Source organism: Zonotrichia leucophrys, chromosome 11 (assembly GCF_028769735.1).
Source record: "Zonotrichia leucophrys gambelii isolate GWCS_2022_RI chromosome 11, RI_Zleu_2.0, whole genome shotgun sequence".
NCBI classification, from domain to species: Eukaryota; Metazoa; Chordata; class Aves; order Passeriformes; family Passerellidae; genus Zonotrichia; species Zonotrichia leucophrys.
The window spans coordinates 8,324,271-8,344,811 of NC_088181.1; the positions used below are offsets into that span (position 1 = coordinate 8,324,271).

Sequence of the window (20,541 nt, forward strand, 5' to 3'; positions counted from 1 at the left end):
CTTGCCACAAAACAAACACTGGTTTGCAAATGCCCAGTAAAAGGTGTGTTCCTTCCTGTGGATGACACCAACCAGGGGTGCTGAAGGCAAAAGGATCCACCTCAGAGATCTGCATAAAATCAAATGATTTAGAAACTCCTTCAAGATGAACCTTCTCTGGATCCACAGGGGCACTTCCCACATGCAACATGTTCTGCTGAGCTGTCTCTGCAACATGAGTCTTTGAATTGCACTTCCCACCTCCCTCTCTGAATATGTGGTTTCAAGCAGCATTTGTTGCCAGGATGCATTGCTAATACATAATATATTGGCTGGAAATTAGGATTTCATCTCAGAGAGAGAAAATGTTACAGCAGCTTCTTCAGAGGCAATGCATGCTGAAGAGTTTGAGGAAGAAATTTTCTAAGACAAACAGAGCAAACTTACAACCAAGAGAAGACAGATCTAGTGGAGACAAAAAACTAAATTCTGCCCTTTAAGACCAACTGCAGATTCAACCCCCTGCAGGAAGGAGATCTGTTCTGTTATTCTGATGCAGAAGAATGTTATTTCTCAAAGTTTAGCTTTGGATATTTATTATAGAAATAACTTCTGACTGATGAGCAAGACTCGCTTCTCTTTTCCTGGTGATGCTTTGCAAAAGCCAATCAGTTCTGGCATTCCTGGGGATACATGGACTCATATGGAATGTTTCCTCCCCAAATCCAGCACCCCTAAATATCAGCAAGGACTACCCAGCCTTCAAAAACAAGCCCCAGTCTCTTCACACAGAGGACTGCCCTGCTGACTGGAGGATCCAGCATACACCAGGAGGCAGGAAGGCCTGGAGAGTCCCAGCTGCCTTCTGACAGCTTTCAAGAGACACAGTGTGACACCCCTTACATCCGGGAAAGATTTCCCTGAAAGAAAATGTCAAAGCAAGGCAAAAGCAAATAGAGTAAATCAGAGGAAATAAGGAAAAAGGAAGAGAAAGCTAACAATTCTGCTAGTGACTAACAGGAATATAAATGAGTGACAAGTTACCATCAACTCTCACCCAAAGATTTCACACTACTAGCTGATGGGAATCCTTTCCAGCTCAGTTACCCTCTGCTCCAGCAGCAAGCCAGAGGAGGTGTCCACCTTGAGTGCTTATTTTCATAGTTCATTTTAAAAAAAATTGAAAAGCAAACCCAAAAATTTTCCTCAGACAAGGAAAGCAAAAAACAAGAGGACATTAGAAAAGGTAGAGAATAAGGCATCTAAGAGTATGATACCATAGACAAACAATAAAACATTTAGCATAACTTAAGCTAATTATGCACAGCAATGTCATATACTTACCTTACCAGGAATTATGAAGCCAAAACATTAACCTCAAGTAAAACAGCAAAACAAAAATAAGAGAAGTGATATTGATTCACTGTATCTGTTGAGTAATCAACATTCTGACCATTAGCAATGAGCTGCAAGTTTTCTGGATAAGCCATTTTTAACCTTGGAAAAATTAAATCAAAATGGAGGGGGGGGCTAAAAGAAATATAGCAGGGTTAGATCTGTGAGAAACAAATGAAAAATCAGAGCACAGAGTTCAATTGTGTAATTCCACAGCGAGATGGATCTCTGCATCCAGCTTCCACTACAACTTAAAGATGGTCACAGTCTTTAGTGAAAACAATGGTGAGTCTTTTGACTACTGCTTTAGCACTTATTTCACATTCATTAAAACCTTCAGGATTTTGTATCTACTTAACAGACAGAGTAAAAGGATTTAAATATGCCATTTTCTGCTACAAGCCTTGGGGCAGGAAAGAAATAATGAATGTTTCAGAGTTACTGTATGGTAACCATAGCAGGCAAAATCAATTACTGCTCAGAGGATCTGGAGATAACACACAGGTTTTATCATCTATTTGAAACGTGGTTTGTTTGGTTTTTTTTCCCTTCTGCATTTCCTCCCCCATTCTCTTCAGAAATTTCTTTTCTCATACATTAGAATCTGGCCCAAAGAATCCTACTGACTTGTGTTTAGAGATAAGGATTTGTCATGATACTGTACATTATTCCCACCCATGCACTCCCATTTATCTGAGATTAAAAGCAAATCCCTCACAGATGACTACTTCTGCCCTTCACACTGAGTTTGGCTACACCCAACATCATTATCAGGAAAACCAAACAAACTGGTGTTATCAGCAACCCTGTGCCAGCTGGACAGACACCTCCAAAAGAGAAACTGCAGGACACACTCAGGGAATTGTCAGAAGAATGTGACATGGTCTGGGAACACTTTTGGGATGAGTAACATTAAAAAAAGGAACCAAGTAAGAGCTGGTACTTTAAGTGAGGTGTTCTAGAAAGGGCAGATCTTGAAATCCAGTTGGTACAGGTCTGAACAAAAGGAAACAATGTCTGTGTAAATGATACCAAGCTCAAAACCAATAAAAGAAAATAAATTTTAACATAATCTGTAATTGGATTGTGGAGTTTACTGCCACAGGAAGATGGCAAGGCCAAAGCCATAATGGGATTAAGAACTGACTCAGTACGTGTATGGATATTGACAGTACCTGGAGCTGAGTTAACACTGAAATTGTGGAAGGAAATATTATTCCTTGTGCTTCAGGATAACCAGTCTCTAACCACTAAGGAACAAGGTGAAGCCTAAAAAAGCAAGTTGATACCACATCCCCATGGACATCTTTGTCAGTGTTTCTCCTCTGAGTTATCTGGTGCTGAACAGAAGCATGTAAAGGCAGCCAAGCAGATGTGCCCCAAATGCAATCTAAGAAATCAACTATGACAACTTTACTATCAGCTGATCCCATATCCCTGAATCAAGCCTAGGATAGCCAACTGAAAGACTCAAAAAGTTTAATAAAGGTTTAGTAAAGCTACTGAAACTAAGCACTGAGGTGTTCACCATTGCCTTTCCTCATTCATCAGCCTTTGAACAGCACTTGTGTGACACTGGCAAACCTCCCTTTGCTCCCTCACAAACACCACATGTGACAAAACCTCTCTCCTCCTTCCTTCTCCATCCCACAGCAGACACTGAAGAGAACACATAATCCAGAAATTTATGCTCAAAAAGTACAGTCCACAGAGACTTCCACTGCAGTCACACCACCTAGCAACATGGTATTTCATTCCTCTATTAACTAAGTTATTTTAAAACTACATCTTTCCAACCTTCTCAAGCCATTTTTACCAAGCAACAATCAAGCATGCTGCTCCAATTAATTTAAAAGATGCTCTGTTAGCTGTGGCTCATAATGCTGCATAAGCATTTTGGCATTTCTGTGGAGTGCCATGCATCTTGTATGCTTACTGAGATACAAATAATGGAATTGTATAGAAAATTTCCAACTCATCTCCCTAAGCTTCTTTCAGTCACTTCCACATGCATGGAAGAACAATGAGACATCTCACAGTAACTGCTTTTTGTTTGAGCAGTTTAATATTTTAGCTCAAAGTAAACAAATAACTCTCTTGGACCCAAAATAGTGTCAAAGCAGAGACCTGAGTAAAGTGCTGGGAGGAGGTAACACATGAATTCAGAGCAGAGAAGCAAAGAGAATGAACACATCTGGAGTAAGAAAGAAAAAAAGAGTGGAAGAAAGATGAGAAATAAAGGAGAGCAAAGAAAACAGGGGACAGTGAGAACATAAGTTTTGCCAAAAATCTAAACAAGCTAGACAAACGCATGTATCTTTAGTTCTACCTCAAAAGGCTGCAACTTTCTTTCAGGAACAGATCTTGGCAGGAATAAGAATTTCATTTTGACCTCAAAAAGAAAAGTTGAAAAACATCCCTGCACACAACCAAAACATTTCTTCTGCAAAGTGACAAATTTTCAGGCTGGTTTTTTGTATGGGGAAGCTTAAGTACATCCACAGTTTGATGCTCAGTCACTGATAAAGAGTTGTCACACTTCTTTAGTCAGTGACTGTTTTAAACCAAAGCTTGATAATGCCTAGGATTAAGATTTTGGATGTGGAGTCAAACTGACTAATTATGACAGGGGAGAGGAGGGCATGCACAACCTGTGGCCTTTCCCAGACTGCCAAATTACACAAATGGGTGAGTAATAAACCCCACTGGAATTCATCAGTCCTATTACACTTTCAAGAGGCTTGAGTAAATGAGGGGAGCTTGAGAGGAGGGGAGGGAGTTCAGAGCTGCAGCAGCTGCTGCTGTTTTTCCCAATAGATTTGATGGAGTGCCTCACTGGAAACAGAATGTCCAGGGTTTTATGCTGTTTGTGACCACAGGAGTTCAGTGAGAGTCTGGCCTACAATACAGATTTCCCCTGTGGAAGAGTGATCTGCTCACAGCACCATGAGGGATTAATGAGAAAATGCTCATGTAATAAAGACCAGCAAAAAAAAACCCACAGAAACAATAGCTCAGGAGAAAGTTAACAACTTCATCTCTCTCACAGATCGGCTCCAAGCCCCTCTTGTCTCACTTCAGACAAGTTTGCTGAAGATCAGAATTTTTTTCCTACGCCACTTGGGAAACTTCTGAAAAATAAGAGAAAGAAACTGAAGTCTTAAAAAGCCATATTGATTTAAATAGGTAAATATTAATTTTTCAATTCCACACCTATGGCTTAACTCCATAGATCCACTGCAACAGTGGGACTGAAAGCTCCTGCCATGAGTGAGAAGTCCCCTCAACAACCCCTCTGTATGGCTGTGAGCAGGGCTTCCCAAAGCCAAGAGCTTCCATTTCCAATTTCCACAGAGGCACTAGAAGGTCATACCAAGGTCCACTGAGAAAACTGGATTGCTTTAAAAATAAATATGTAAAAAATAATTACTCCCCCTCCAAATTATGGTATTATACTGCTACTATACAAAATGCTGTTCATATATTAGAAATCTTTTTTATCATCTTGTTACTACTATACAAAATGCTGTTCATATATTAGAAATCTTTTTTATCATCTTGTTAATTTTTGACAACTTTTTTTTTTCCTTAAATATAACATAAATGAACCAGGTTTGCTTCTGTGTATAATCAGTTCCACTTTGAAATTCCAGCACAGCCCTGCAAATCTTTCATTTCAGAGCTATAATAAAGGTACTGGAAAACTCCAGATCCTCTCCTATAAGGTCTATGCATAATTTGTAATGATTTTTTAAAAGTTACTAAATAGGAGTTATGCTTTGCAAAGCTACATTTGAGCCTCAAATAAATAAATCAAACAATTTCTTTAATCCAAGTGAGTGCTCTATCACATGATATGAGGAGGGGGCAAATTGCCAGGGTGCATCTCAGCATTGCTTCTTCTCACCAATCTGTATAAATGCAGAGATGAAACCATTCTACTAAATTCTTCCTGCACCATGAAAACCCCAATTCCAACAGTTCATTTGCACATGCTGAGCACACAGAGCCCAGGTCAGCAGCCAATCCAAGCCCTCAGTGAGCACTAAATTAATGGGACAGCATGACACTAAGAGGTACCACAGTGGCAGAAATGCCATTCCCTGCTCAGATGCAGCACAGATCCTGGAAGCCATTAATGATCCCACAGTACTTCCTGCAACAGTAACACTGCTACAGGCACGTGGTGGGGAAATTCTGGCTCAGATCCTCACACCCAGGCTTGCTCCTGAGCTCCAGCTATGAAAGGATCCAGCACTGCTACCAAGAGAAGTGCAGATGTCTACACTCAGCACAGGAGAGGCTGCATTTTGGATAGGTGATGTCCAAACTGTCTCTATATGCTGTATTTGCTCCTTCACAGGAATACAAGTTAACATTCAATTAGAAATTGGAACCATTTTCAAACAAGGGCAGAGCTACATGGCAAAAGAAGAAAAACAGGGGAGGGGGAATGAAGTCAAGCATTATGACTCAAAATCTGGTACGTTTAAAGATGTTTGAAGTATCTGTTACAAAAACATTTATTAAAAGTTTACAGTTGTCCCAATTTGAGATGCATACAACGTATCTGGATTAAACAGACAGGAAATGTGAAATGTGCCAGGACACAGCAGAATTTAAATAGATCAATAAATACAGCAACTAGAAGCAGTTCCCAATTTTTCCATCTCATGACCTTGCATTAGCATAAAGTTCTGAAATATCTTTCTTACCCTCTTATTTACCCACAATGAAAGAGAAAGGCAAATCATTTATCTTCTCTCCCTGTTCCCAACCCCTTAAGGTTAGAAATCCATAATCACAACCATGATGAACTGGAAGATCACCACATAACTACTCCAATTAGCATGCAAGCAAGCAAATCAACAAAATTTAAATAATTCACTATCAGAATATTTATTGAATGACTGCAATTTGGCCAACTAATTTAACATCCAAGTATTCTACATTAAAGGCACCATGGTTTGGGTTTTTTGGGGATGTGCATATTTGTTTTTAGGTTAGTAAGGCCTGGGTCATTTAAAACTGCACTAAACCATGCCACTAAAGCAGTAATGAAAACTAGAGAACACTGCTGCTTAGATATAAATTACAAACATGAGGGAGAAAGTGACAAGTGAAAAAAAAAAAAATCCAATGTTTTGGGCTTTTTTTTCTCCTTTTGTCTTTTTCCTGTAGTGTTATTCACTCACCTACCTAATGCCAAAAAGAAGAGGGTGTTTTGGTTTTGTTGGGTTTTATTCCTTTTAACTTAAAACCAAAACAGACCCCAAAACCCCATGCTGGCTATAAAATAGAGAAGCCTGAACTCTTAAATCCTACTCACACCCCAACCTACTCTCAGCTTGGTACTTCCCAGGGCATCCTTCAAGCAGCACAGGGAGGCTCTGGGAGGCTCTGGCCAGCCTGGTCCTGCAGAGGGGCCCTGGGAGGGGGCAGCCAGGCCACTGATCACAGCCAGGCCTGGGAGCTGCCCCAGCCATGGCAGCCAGAGCACAGGCAGGCTGCAGCTCATGTCAAATTGTTACACATTGCTTAGAAGGAGGAGACATCAAACACAGCAGAGATGAGCTGAGGAAGTTTCTGTAATTTATATTTCCAAGGTCCACATCCCTTGGCTCCATTTGCTGCATGTCAAAATACTCATTCATTCCCCACCACTGCTTTCTTCAATTGTGTGCAAACTGCCTCTGGCCACATTTAATTACCAGGATATTTATATTCTTGATTTACACACCTAAATGTGTAAGGCTAAAATCCTGAATGCAATCAGTGAGACAACCTAGGCAAAGAAGACAGCAGGGTTTGATACCAGCATGCACTAGTGAAGGGAGGACTAAAAATTACTTCCAAGAACTTTTGAAGAGAGGCATTTTTAGAGCCAAACATTTGTACAGTTTTTGAAGAATTCCCAACTATGATCAGAAATAGTATTTTTCCCTTGGACTACAGCAATGCAAAGAAACCAACAGCTAAGGACCAACCCTAGAAAAGCCAAGGTCAAAGGTTGTCCTCTTGCATTCACCACCGTGGCTCTGCAATGGTTAAAAGCCCACACAGCTGTGCTGGCATCATTGATTAGGGAGAACAAGGAAGCACAGGAAAATGAAGCCACCTTAATTTCAAGCTCCATTAGAACTGAAGGACTTGGGGGCGGGGGGAGAAATCAATGTCTGGCAAATGAGAAAGGACAAAATCTGCAAAAGGAAAAATGCATTTTCAAGCTAAGCTAATGCAAACAATGGATGCTGAACAGCACTTGAGGTTGGCCCTTTAAGGTTGTGTCAGCATTTCCATTTATAAACTCTGATTTTAGTTACACTCTAGTAGCTTACCACAGGCTCTGGTATTATTCTAGCAGATACCACAAAGTATATCACAAATGGTAACATAAAATAGCAATAAGAGCTCAATTGTTGAATAATGCACCCTTGCAGTACCTGATGTCAGAGTAAGAATTTTTAAATTACAAATCATACACATACATACACACAAACAGAACATACAGGGCTGGGGAGAGCATCCTGGGGACCCAGATTCTATCAAAACTAAAGCAAAAGTTCAGGCTACCTTTGATACAAAACCTATTTACAGTACTTTGAAAAGCTTCAAAATACCCCAGATACTTAACTTCAGCCTGTCTCTCGTGCCACTCAGAGATTTCAGTCTAACCCTCTGGCCTCATTTAGATAAAAGCTCTTATTTCTGTATCTGGGCCTCCAGAGAGCTACTCAGTCAATACTCTGAATATCCACACCCAGAAATCAAGACCAAACCTAGTATGCAACCTTTCATTTCAGCTGTGCCTAGGCCAGAAGCCAAGGGGAAACTTGTACAAATGAGATAATTCAACAAAATTTTCCTTCAGTGTAATGGAGCCAGGCCTTCACCTCAAACTTTCTAAGCAGATAAGCAATGCATGCAAGGAGAGCTTTGTCTCCTTCTAGCATTCATTTCACAAATCTGCACAGAGCTGGACTCAGCCAGAAAAATGAGAGCAAAACCATTTTTTCAAATTACCACCATGATTCTGGGCTTTTATTTTTCAGAACAAGCATAGAGGGGTCCAAATCTAGTATTGAGCCCAGTGACAGGTTCAAAATAAAAAGCCCATAGTAAAGCATGACATACACTGTAACAGTCAAATGATCTAAGCAGGAATAAATCAGGCCCTGATCTAGCAACTAACTCCCACCTGGTACCCCAAAAATCAGTTTGAAAGAGCAGCACTGAATCTGTCTCTGACCTCCACACAACAACCAAACAGCTCAAGTGCAGGGGCCAGGTCCCACCTTGCAACAGCACAGCCTCCCCACAGCTTTGGAATGATTCCTCCTCTGGCTGCCATTACTGCAGCCTGAGAGGATCTGCTGTGACAGTGCTCATTAGAAAAGGACATCAGAGTTTGCATCTTTGGAAGAGTGAGGAAATACCTTTTCTGAACAGAATGGCAATGTTGTGTTTATATTCCCATTACCCACCTTTGGGGTACAGATTTGCATGATCCAGCCTGGCCTAGGATTTTTAAAATCCAAAAAGAAACAAACAAAAAGACCCAAACACATAAATACATGCTAAATATGAGATCAACAAGCACTTAACTAATACATACAGTTTTGAAGAGATTTTGCCAAAAAAGGGCATTTTGACAATTTAGAAAAATCTTGATCTTTATAAACTCCTGATATAAGAACTATTATAAAATGGATTTACTGCAAGAAGGGCTTGTTGTTCTGCATGCAACTGAATAACATAAACTTCAAAATGAGAGAGGAAAAATACAAATTCTTATAATTTAATGGCAAGCCTAGAATCTTTTACATAATCTTCCCGGCCTACTGCTCTAGTGGGAGACATTTCCTGGACTCACAACCCTTTTATGTGCAAGCAATCTACATTTTACAACTGATAAATAATTCAGATAATTAATTGAGCTGCAATTTGGTGCACTTTTTAGTCAGCATTAGAGAGTACCATTTAAAGAAGCTCTGTACAGAAAGTCCCTCCTGCTTGTTAACCCAAGCTGAGACTTCTATTAAGGTGAATTCCTAGATTCTCTTAGCACTTTCTGAATGTCTTGCACCAGCAGCCTGGGACTTCATGCCCTAGGATGCTCCCCTCTGATTTTTCTTGCTGTTTTGCTCTCTCCATAAGAAATAGGGTATTTCCTGGCATTCTCCTTCTGCAGTGCTGACTGCCATCATTTGAGAGATTAGATTCTAGCATATCTCTCTGTGCTGGCCTCCCACAGGCTGCTAGAACAGACTGCAATGGAAGAAGGAACAGAGACAATAAATAAATGCTTTAGGTAAGAGTGCAGGGAAAGCTCAAGCAAACTGCCAGAGAAATCTCTAGATGCAAAGGAGTGACGTGGGAACACATGGCAGGAAGTCTAAAGAGTATTTTCAGGCTGTAAGAACTTTGCTAGAATTTAGAAGTCAGCAGAACCCTAAAATTCATACAATAAAGTTTGAATTATATTTGTAGCTTTCACACAACTGCAACAGTCAGCAAAGGCTGTGCATCAGGTCTGTGCCCAAATGCACCACCCTCTCCTGTGCAGGGAGCCCAGAGCTGCACCAACACAGCCCCACCACCTCCTCAGAGGGAACAGGGCACAGACCTCCAGCCTCACATGTTCACCCCAAAAAGTCTCTTTGGCAAATGATGCTGTAAAGTATTTATGAATTGATACATGCTCAAACTGAAGATTAAGGGACAGATATGAGTAACCACACAGATAAGAATAATTTAATCTACAAATGACAAGTTTCAGATGGGATTTCAGGCTAAATAAACTTGCTGCAAATTAGACAAGGTTGTTAGTCTGTGTTGAGCATCAGGAAAAGACAGGTGTGAGGAAGGACAGTTAAGCATACAACAATAATGATAAAGTGTGGACCAAGTTCATTATGAATACGTGAAGAAGTTTTTGCTGGTTAAAAAGAGTAATGATAATGCCAGAAGGCACAGGCTGAGGGCGTGATGCAGAACAGAACAGGCCTTCCCAATCCACAGAATTAAAGGCTACCAGTACACCTTGTAAACACTGAATAACAGCAGAGGAACAGTAAATCCTGTGAAGAAACAAAGCAGACCCCTCCCTTATATCACTGCCTCCCAGATACAATGGGAACAGCTCATGGAGCAAGGGTTCTACACAGTGCACAGGGATGGCTTCATCTGTCCCAAAACAAACACAACACATCTGAAGACTTAAGAAACTACCTAGGAACAAGGAAAAGAAACCCCAACAACCATCAGGAGGTATAAGAAAAAGTAACGTAGAAAAAGAAACTTTTGTAGCACATCTTCATCTAAAGCATCAAATAATTTTAAGACCCTCTTGATTAACAGAGGTAATTAGAGAGCAGTGTCGAACCCAAAGGTCCTCTTACATAACTAACAAAAATTTAATAAAAACTATTCTAAAAGAGTTGATGACTGCATACCAGAAACTACAGATAGGTACAGAGACTTGTCCATATTCTAAGCAAGTAACTTTCAGGTACAGACCACAGCCAGACAGCTTGAGATGTGACTGCAAATATCCTGAGCAGAGGATGTTCTGCAAGACATAAAATCCTTGCACCTATTAACTTCAAAGACAAGCAAGGACAAAACTTTGAAAGCTGACACTCAGCTCATGTGCCTCCAAGATGATCTGGAGTCCCTTGCCATCCTTCCCCTTGCAAATCACTTTTAGCTAATTGACTATGAATGTTTTCTGCACATGGCCTGCAAAAACAAAATGTAAGACTCAAAGCACACAAGTATTGGGCCTCAGAGATGAGTTGCTGAAGTGATCAGTGATTAAATCACTAGTGTTAATCATGATTCAACACAGCAAACATGGAACTAAGGATTAAAATCAATCATTTAAATCAGTTTCTCATTTGTACTTTTTAGCTATTTTCCTGAAGAAAGCACTGAATTGCATTGGCTGATTTGGCCATCTAAACACAATGATTTGCAATTAATCACTGGTTTTGTGTTAAATTTGGAGCTTTTCCTGAACAGGAAGATACATTCAAATATTGACAAGGGCAACTAAAATCGGTACTAGAGAGAAGAAAACATACCAAGATCACTACCAGAATATACCAGAATCACCATTTCAAATAAAGTCTTGAGATCTGGTATAATTAGGAAAGAACATCAGCTTCATATTTTAGTTAGGTAACCAGCAATAATATAAAATATGATTATTATGCAGTCATATCAATTTTCTCATGTGCCACAAATCTCAGCTCCAAAGAGTCAAGCACTCTACTGCTTCTGGGCTTGACAATCTACAATAAAATTCTTCTTACAACAGCAAGGAAAAACTGTAGAAATCAAAGAATTAACAGCAGTAGTAAAAAAAAAAAAAAAAAAAAAAAAAAACAAAAAAGAGGCAAGAGTTGTTGAAAAAATCTAGACAGAATGAGGTCAAGAAAGACATGTACCAAGTTCAACATCCCCAATTAGAAAGACAACAACATCAGAAATTGGGGCAAAGGGATAAAACAAGAAAAGACAGAAAGTGAACAATGCCAGTGGTTTAGAGCTCTCACTCTGTGATCAGGCAACATATAAAAATTCTCCAGAGAGTACTAATCTTGAGGGAAAGAGAGGCCTTAGAAAACTGGGGTTAAATAAGTCTGCCTGAAGACAGGAGACCACTGGGCTCCTAACACTGGCATGAGATTTAACTAAGGGTCCTGCACCCAAAATGGGTGGCACCAAATGCAAAACTAAAACATACATTAAATAAAATGGGGTAATTTCACCTGCCTCACTTCCCCTCCTGAAGTGCAGTAGTTTAGCATAATACTTCTGTAAATAAAGAAAAAGAGTTGTAAGCTCTAGCCCTCAGAAGTGAACCATCTGCCAGAAAGGAGAGAAAATATCAGCTTCAAAATGATTAACCAGTAATTCAGACTGTTACCTTCAATGCAACCCATAATATCAATTCCACTACCAGCTCTTAACTGAGAAATGAATATTGCAGGTTTCATCATTAAGATATTCTACAAGGGCAGGCAATGATCAGAAAGCAAAACTGGATGGGTCATGATAATTTCTAAGACACCCAGAGAAAATTTACAGGAAACTTTACATGATAAAATCATCTGGTAAAGCATCTGAACCACAGCAAATTTAGTGTATCACCAAGACAAGGTTATGGCATCTGTGATACAGTGAAAGAAAAAAAGCTATCCTCACCTCTTCTGATTGTTAACTCAAATGCCCCCTATTCCAACACCTCAACAGTAGTTCCACATGTTTTTCCAATCAGACATAAAAAAGGTTACAAAACTATGAGAAAGTATCCCTGCACAATTTAGGCTTGCAAGGCCAACAGAGACAGGTCCACAAAGGGAGTATGTACCAAGTTCTTCTTGACTTCAGCAAGAATTTAGAACTTAAAATACTTCTGTTATCTTGGTACTTAATGCTGCTTCTCATGGCTAACTCAAACATCTTTCAGCATTCAAAGCAGCATCTCCCCTCTATATTTCCTGTAGCCAGTGAATTAAACAGAGAGCAAGATGATCTCCACAGAAGCCTCAGAACAGCTCTGCACCACAAAACAGGAACAGCAGTGCAAGGGCAGTGTAATTCACATGTCAGAAATTTCCCTACCTGGATGTCAGTGTCCTTCACAGGTTCAAGAGGCTCAAAGGTAGTGGCTGCACTTAGACTCTCAAGTCTCTGAGAAATGTGGGATATATCAAGCCCTCTAGACCCAAGAAGAACTGATCTGTAAGGAAGAAATTGTACAGATATGAAATTAGCATTGAACAGACAGAACTCTAAGCCCAGACTCATTGCCAATATTTAGGTCAGCTTGCCACGTACAGAGGGTGCTCCCAGACATGTCACAAGAACTGCACAGAACCAAACTTTGAACAGCCCTATGTGTCTATGTAAACACCTCAGCTCTGCTGGAGTCTTTCTGCTGTTCCACTGCAGTGCTGCAGAGCTGCCAAGCCCTTCCAAACAGAAAAAAATGTACACCGTGCTGGTAAACATCTACAGCAACAGCCAGAACAAGGTACTGCAACTTTTGGCTTTAGCATCCAAAATCAACAACAGCAGCTCCTCAGATAAACCCTTCAACTATCCTGTTGTTTTTTGGAAGCAGGAGAAAGGTTGGAAGAAAAAAAACAGAACACAAGCTTTACAGTCATTCTGTTGTTCTCTTATGACAGGGCTTCCATGCTGCTGTCTCCTTATCACAAAAGTTTCATACCTGCTTGGTGTTTCTCATGGGCAGCTCCTCAGAGCACTGACTCTTTCTTCTTCACAAAGCAGCCAACTGACTCCAGCTCCCTTCTCACCCAGCCACCCCACTCTTTTATAGCACTCTTCTTCTCATTGGATACAGCTGGGGCCTGTTAAAGTCAGGCCTGTTCCTAATCTTTGATAATTGGCCCAGCTGTAACTCCTTAGGGGTGAGATTACTTTCTGCACTATCTTTATTTTCTTATATTCTATTTCTCCCAGCAGGACTCCCCCCACGTTGGACACCAGGCCCTGTACTCACGCCTTGACATCGGCGGTCTCCTGGGAGGTGCGGGTCAGGGTCAGGCCTGTTCCTAAATCTTTGCTAACTGGCCCAGCTACAGCTCCTTAGGGGTGAGATTACTTTCTACACTATCTTTATTTTCTTATATTCTATTTCTCCCAGCAGGACTGCCCCCATGTTGAACACCAGGCCCACAAGAGTCCCCAGTACTCCATACTCACGCCTTGACATCGGCGGTCTCCTGGGAGGTGCGGGTCAGGGTCAGGCCTGTTCCTAAATCTTTGCTAACTGGCCCAGCTACAACTCCTTAGGGGTAAGATTACTTTCTATCCTATATTTATTTTCTTCCAGCAGGACTCACCCAACGTTGGACACCAGGCCCATAAGAGTCCCCAGCACTCCGTACTCACGCCCTGACGTCGGCGGTCTCCTGCGAGGTGCGGGTCAGGGTCAGGCCTGTTCCTAGATCTTTGAGAATTGGCCTAGCTGCAGCTCCTTAGGGGTAAGATTACTTTCTATCCTATATTTATTTTCTCCCAGCAGGACTCCCCCCACATTGGACACCAGGCCCCGTACTCACGCCTTGACGTCGGCGGTCTCCTGCGAGGTGCGGGTCAGCGTGCGCGAGCGCAGCCGCTCCCCGGCCTGCTGGATCTCCTGCAGGTTCCGCTCCACGTGAGGCAGCTCTGAGATCCCCTCAGTCTCGGCTGCCAGCTGCTCTGCCTGCTGCAGCAGCTCCCCAAAGCCGTCCGTGTCCATCTCGGCTGCAGGTTTCGCTCGAGGCACACAGAAACCTTCAGGGGAAAAGGGAATTCTTGCTCAGCTATAAACAGTTTCTCTGCCTGTGGGGTCACAGACAGACCAGCAAGAGCAGATCTTCTCCAACAGGATATACTGTCCATCCTCCCCACGCATTAAACATCAAGGAAATCTTTTCAAGTGGTCTCAGAGAGCTTTCCCTTGCATGACTACAGGCTATGGACCTGTCAGAAGTGGGATGCAGATGTCATATCACAGTTCATATTTTCCCTTAAAACAAAGGAGGGTGAAAGCAGAGAAGTCCCTGTGAAGAATTTGGTGTCAATTTAGCTATAAACTACTTGCATACATGTCACAGACATGTTTTATGAAAAATCCTTTCCTTAGGATTTTTTCCTCCTGAGAAGCTGAGAGACCTCAGGAACAAAATGTAAACAATGGTTATCTGCTGCTGTGGAATGCAACAGGTGCATCTGTGATTGGGCTCAAAGAATTGTTTCTAATTAATGGCCAATCACAGTCAGCTGGCTCAGACTCTGTCCGAGCCACAAGCCTTTGTTATTCATTCCTTCTTATTCTATTCTTAGCTAGCCTTCTGATGAAGTACTTTCTTCTATTTTTTTTGTCTAGTTTTAATATAATAGATATAATAAAATAATAAATTAAGCCTTCTGAAACATGGAGTCAGATCCTCATCTCTCCCCTCATCCTCAGACCCCTGTGAACACTGTCACACATACACAGGTGGACAGACTGCCTGGAGCACTGGACTCTGTGATCCTTATGGGTCCCTTCCCATTCTATGATTCTATACTCATATATTATGAAGAAAGATGCACACATGTGCAAGCATAGGAATATATGTGGGCTGAAAACACACATAAACATGAAGTTAAATTAGCAGCAAAACAGTTGAGCTATAGATGCACACAGACAGCCATCACTAGCTGGCTGTTAAAATGTGTTGCTCCATATGTCATTAACCCCCAACCAAAGGAAATAATTTCATGTTCTTCCAGTTTAGAAGAGCTGTGTCTAAATCCAATGCCTGCAGGAAGTTTTACCAGTGTGAGAATTTCTTGCATTGACTCAGTGACAGAATAATTAAAGAAGTTAGAGCACAAGGCAAGGGCTGTAACAGAAGATGCATTAAATGCATCATGCAGTTCCAAATTCAGAATGGAGCCTGTTATTTTTACAGAAAGGACAAAAGCATTCATGCTTGGGTCACTATGGAAAAGGACATGTAGCTGCAATGGTGTTCACATTAACAAAATATGAAACCCAAAACCTCAGTTTCACACACCAAATCATGGTTTGCAGCTAAACCAGCTACAAGCAATGAACATCAGGCACCTCTGTAAAGCCACCGAAGACCACAGACATCTGTGGTGCTGAATGGTGCCACAGAGATGGAAATCTTCAGTACAGTCCCTCTCTCATAGCTTTTGCACTCAAACCCAGAGGGCCTGGGATGAAATAAGAGAAACCAGATGTCAAGCATTAACTCCCACTGTTTATCATTTACTCAAAAGTAAAATCAGTGAAGATTATCTGATTCAAGGAAGCCCCCTAAGAAGAAAACAGGGATTTTTACAAATCAACAATAGCCTGCAATTCAAGTATTTCTTTGTACTCCTCAATCACACCAAAGCAATTTTACAGTAGAATTTGAACATTCCTCAGGGTCTGGGTTTCACCACCATTCCCAAATACTACTACCAGCAGCAGTAGCAGCACTTTCCTCTGTCTGGACAAATGATTTAAAAGCACTGCATGATGATTCATTCAGACATATGCAGTTTGAGAGAGAAATCCTCCTGCCTGGGTGCCAGGACAAACCCTAACAGCAGCATCCAGGAATGGAGAATTTCACAAGCACTCCCCACACACTTCAGGAGAGCAGGGGGAGGGAACGATTGTGTTTGCAATGAGCTGTTAATCAGGTGAGATGGCAGAGAGCGGATCTGTTTCAAAGATGAGCGAGCCACCGAGATGGAGTGAACAGGGAGGAGCAGGGTGGGAATCAGCAGTTTCATGCCCTGCAATGCAGTACAGAACATCTTCCCAGCGTTTACTTGCAATAACTCAGATGCAGCCCTGCCAGGAACAGCCTCTGTTGGCAGACACTGACCAGAACAGCCACACTCCTGCACACTCAGAGACTGCTGAGATCCTCCAGGAGCACTGACTGTGAGAACAACACAGACATCAGCTGGATTTGATCCCATCTGGTTCACTTCCTCTTTTCATTACCAAGATAAAAAGCTGGCAGTGTAAGAAGCACCAACTTCTCAGACTGCTGGAACCAAAAGCACAAAAAATCAGTGCTACAGAACTGCACCCAAACCTGCACTTTTTACCTGCACACACCCTGTTAATACCATGTAAGGTCTGTCACATAAATTGTGTAGGACAATTGCAATAACTCTGTGAGACTGAACCCAATTCAGCAAATAGGGAATAAACTGATTATTTTGGAGCAAGTTCAAGTACCTGTGATTATAACCAAGATGAAGCAACATCTCAAAACTCAGAGAGTCAACACTAAACAGCTTTTTCTAAGTGACAGAATTCAAACATTTAGACTGAATATTCATATATTCCTAACAGCACAAACAACTTTGTCTCCACCCTGGCAGAATTTACTGCATTCAAGAGTCTGCAGTCTGACTCTTCATGCTGCTGTGCAAGATGGAAACTGCTTCCACAGCAACCAGTGATGGCAGATTTTCATGTCTGCCTGGGGAAGGAGCAACAACCAACACCTCAGAGAAAGAAAATACTTCAGAAATTGTATTCACTTCAGTGAGACCAGACTGACCTTGGGCTAAAAGCCAGGACTGAAAAAGCTCTTCTGTAAAACAACTTTGATGACTTATCAATAGAAGTTGCTGCATTAGACCACAATTCCATTAAACCCCAGTTTAATTTCCCCAACATTTAAAACCACACATAAGCACTACATATTGTACAAACTGACTAAGTTTGAGCCACAAAGAAAACAGAGAAGATGACAGGTTTCTTAAGTCTATTCAGACTGATTATAGTTGATTATTTCTTACCTGAAAACCACTAAAAACTCCTCAAGAGCAATACAATGCTCTCTTAGGTAGAAAACTGTAGCTATTCTACCCCAAATACGGCCATGATGAACATTTTACTGTACTTGATTCAGAAATACACCAAGCTGAAATACTCCAATGCATGTGCAAGTACCTGCTGTACTTCACACATTGACACATTGGGTTTGTGTCAACTAACCAATTAACTTTGAGAAACAGTAAAAAATTAAGTTTTTCCAGTGCTCTGGGAAAAAGAAAGGAAGAAGATGTCACAGGAGAAGGAAAGCCTCACCCACTACATTCAGAGTAGCTGACGAAGCAAGGATTCCACAAGTTACAGAAAGATTCTTCAAAACAGGGAAGAAAAAGGAAGAAATCCAGTGTTGGCTTCTCAAAGAGGCTCCCACCTCAAAGTGCTCAAGAGACCCAGTCTGATGAGTCAGGATCAGCCTCTTGTGGAAAGAAAACACAAGAGCACAAGCAGTAAGAGCAAGCCAGCAATGCTCTGTTTCCTACAGCCAAGATCTGAGTAAAAAGTGCTTTTTTGACAGGCTCCAAGCCTGGGCTGCTAGAGAGAGCTTCTGTCTGCTAAGCTAAACATGAATAAGTAAAAGGTCCATTTTGCAGGCCTGGGGAATTCTGTCTGAGCAGCAGCAATAATACCCAGCTCCCACATGGCACAAGCAGACATCCAGACATTTCAGAGAACAAGGCAGCAATGCAATCTCTGTGTTACAGACAGGGGAAGTGATTGAGAAACACAGAGATGATCATCAAAGAGCAGGTGGACAATTGTAAAACACAAATATCTGCTGCACACTTTCAGCACACCATCCCCTTGTCCCTAAAACACAATAATGTTTATCAGACCTAACAGGGAAAGCTTCACACCCTAACTACACTAAACCCAGATAAAATCACAACAGGCCACCTTAAAAATACCTAAAAGCTTCAGGCTATATTTGGTACCCCAGCTGGTACAACAGCCTGTTCCCCCTGCAACAAAAGGCAGATGCAGGAAAATCCTGAATAGATCACACACAAAAACCTTTGAAACAATACCATTGTTTCTTCTAGTACTGATCCATTAATGCTCCTCTGCCTCCTATAAAAAGGCTTTCAGTCCTGCATATTTTCTTCTTCATCTCATTTGTAGGTAGATAGGCAAAAGTCCAATCTTCTTATGGTCCCAGAGAGCCCTTACAGTAGGTATGGTGAACAAAAATAGTTTTTTTCAAAGTTTTAAAGGCAGTAACATTGGGCTACCAGGGCACACAACACTTCTCTACACTGTTCATTATTTAAAGTGGACCTGAGGCATTTGAAGTGATTTCTACCAAAACACACTAGCACACATTTGTGAACACTTCCTTTTATCTGCCATAAACTCCTCATAATGATCCCAAGTCCCCACTGCTCTGAATTAACTGACTCAGCTGGCAGTTTTGCCATATTACCACGTTCCCTCTTTTCCAAACCCTTAGCCTTTATTTTAAGCAGTCAACTGAGAAGGGAAATAACTTCACAGGGTGGCAAACTGACCCTCATTACAGCATTTGGTCCAGTATTTTGAGTTCCTTACATGAAAACTCATATCCTGCCCCCTCACTGAATTTCCTGTCATAGGTGCACCACAGAAACTTTATGGATTTAGATGACAGAATCACGTACATTCTTCCAAGCAATTTTAAGCTTTTTCTATTTGTAAGTTTTCCCAAGGAGTAGGAAAACTTTTGAAGACACAACATAAGTGAAATAGCACTAAAGCAAATAAGAACTGGTGTTCCTGTCTCACTATCATCTCAGCTCTCCATGCCATTACTGCTGTCCCCAGACCAGCATGACCAAATTGCAGAAGAGAAGCAGCCCTTCTTTGCACCAGACTTTAATTCCAGCTCTTCCACTCACTGTTCATAAATTCTTCCAATATCTGAAGGGGCGCTACAGCAAAATCAGAGAGGGGGTCTTTTAAAAGAACTGTAGTGATAAGATAAGGAATAATAGATAAACACTGAAAGAGAGGAAATTTAGGAAGACATCCTTTACTGTGACGGTGGTGAGACACTGGCACACGCTGCCCTGGGAGGCTGTGACTGTCCCATCCCTGACACTGTTCATCATGCCAGGTTGGATAACGCCTTGAGCAACCTGGTCTAGCAGAAGACATCCCTGCCCAAGGTAGCAGGGGTGAAACTAGATAAGCTTTGAAGTCCCTTCCAACCCCTAAAAATTCTAGGAATTCCTAGGAACACACCAGCAAACCCACGGTGGGGAAGAACAACCCCCACGCACAGAACTCCAGACACCAAGGCACACACACATACACAAACGCTTTCTCCGGAAGCCTTCCCAGACAAGCAGCTGCTGCTTCCTGAAGCAGCACCAACACTGCACTTTGCTTAAACACCAAACTCCCCTCGTACAGCGGGGCTCGGCGCTGCCGCCAGCACACAAACCCGCCGGGCAGAGCAGAGCAGCCTCTCCTGGCGCCCGCTCACCGGCCCCGCCGCCTCAGCGCGGGTTATTGACAGCGGCAGCTTCGGGCAGCCCCGGCAGGGCCCACGAGGCGGCCCGGAGCGCTCCCGGCCAGCCTCCCGCCGCAGCGGCCTGCACGGGCCACAGAGGAAGCCATGGGCGGGGGACAGCTGCCGGGAGCTCCGGATGCGGGGGGAAGCAGGCAGCGAGCACCGGAGGCGGGGGAGAAGCGGGGAAAGAGGCGGAGGGACGCGGAACCCCGGCCCGCCCGCACGGCGCCCTCACCTCACCTGCGCTCCGCGCCGCCCGCCGCGCCCGCCGTGCCCGCGCCGCGCGCCCCCATTGGCTGCC

General features: G+C 42.2%; 1 protein-coding gene across 8 annotated transcripts in view; it reads right to left on the reverse strand.

Moving 5' to 3' along the window:
- Nucleotides 1-20,541, reverse strand: part of NUP93 (nucleoporin 93) — a 78,508-nt gene extending 57,967 nt beyond the window's left edge. The window contains exons 1-3 of one of the 8 annotated variants that reach the window (XM_064723311.1): nucleotides 20,481-20,541; nucleotides 14,472-14,685; nucleotides 13,006-13,123 (exon numbers count right to left, since the gene is read on the reverse strand). In XM_064723311.1, the coding sequence (XP_064579381.1) occupies nucleotides 13,006-13,123; nucleotides 14,472-14,650 (297 nt within the window). In that variant the 5' untranslated portion in view covers nucleotides 14,651-14,685; nucleotides 20,481-20,541. Of the gene's footprint in view, nucleotides 1-13,005; nucleotides 13,124-13,615; nucleotides 13,698-14,471; nucleotides 14,686-20,039; nucleotides 20,062-20,213; nucleotides 20,442-20,475 lie in introns of those variants that run through there. The other 7 variants (XM_064723312.1, XM_064723313.1, XM_064723314.1 and 4 more) reach the window with 7 other exon arrangements.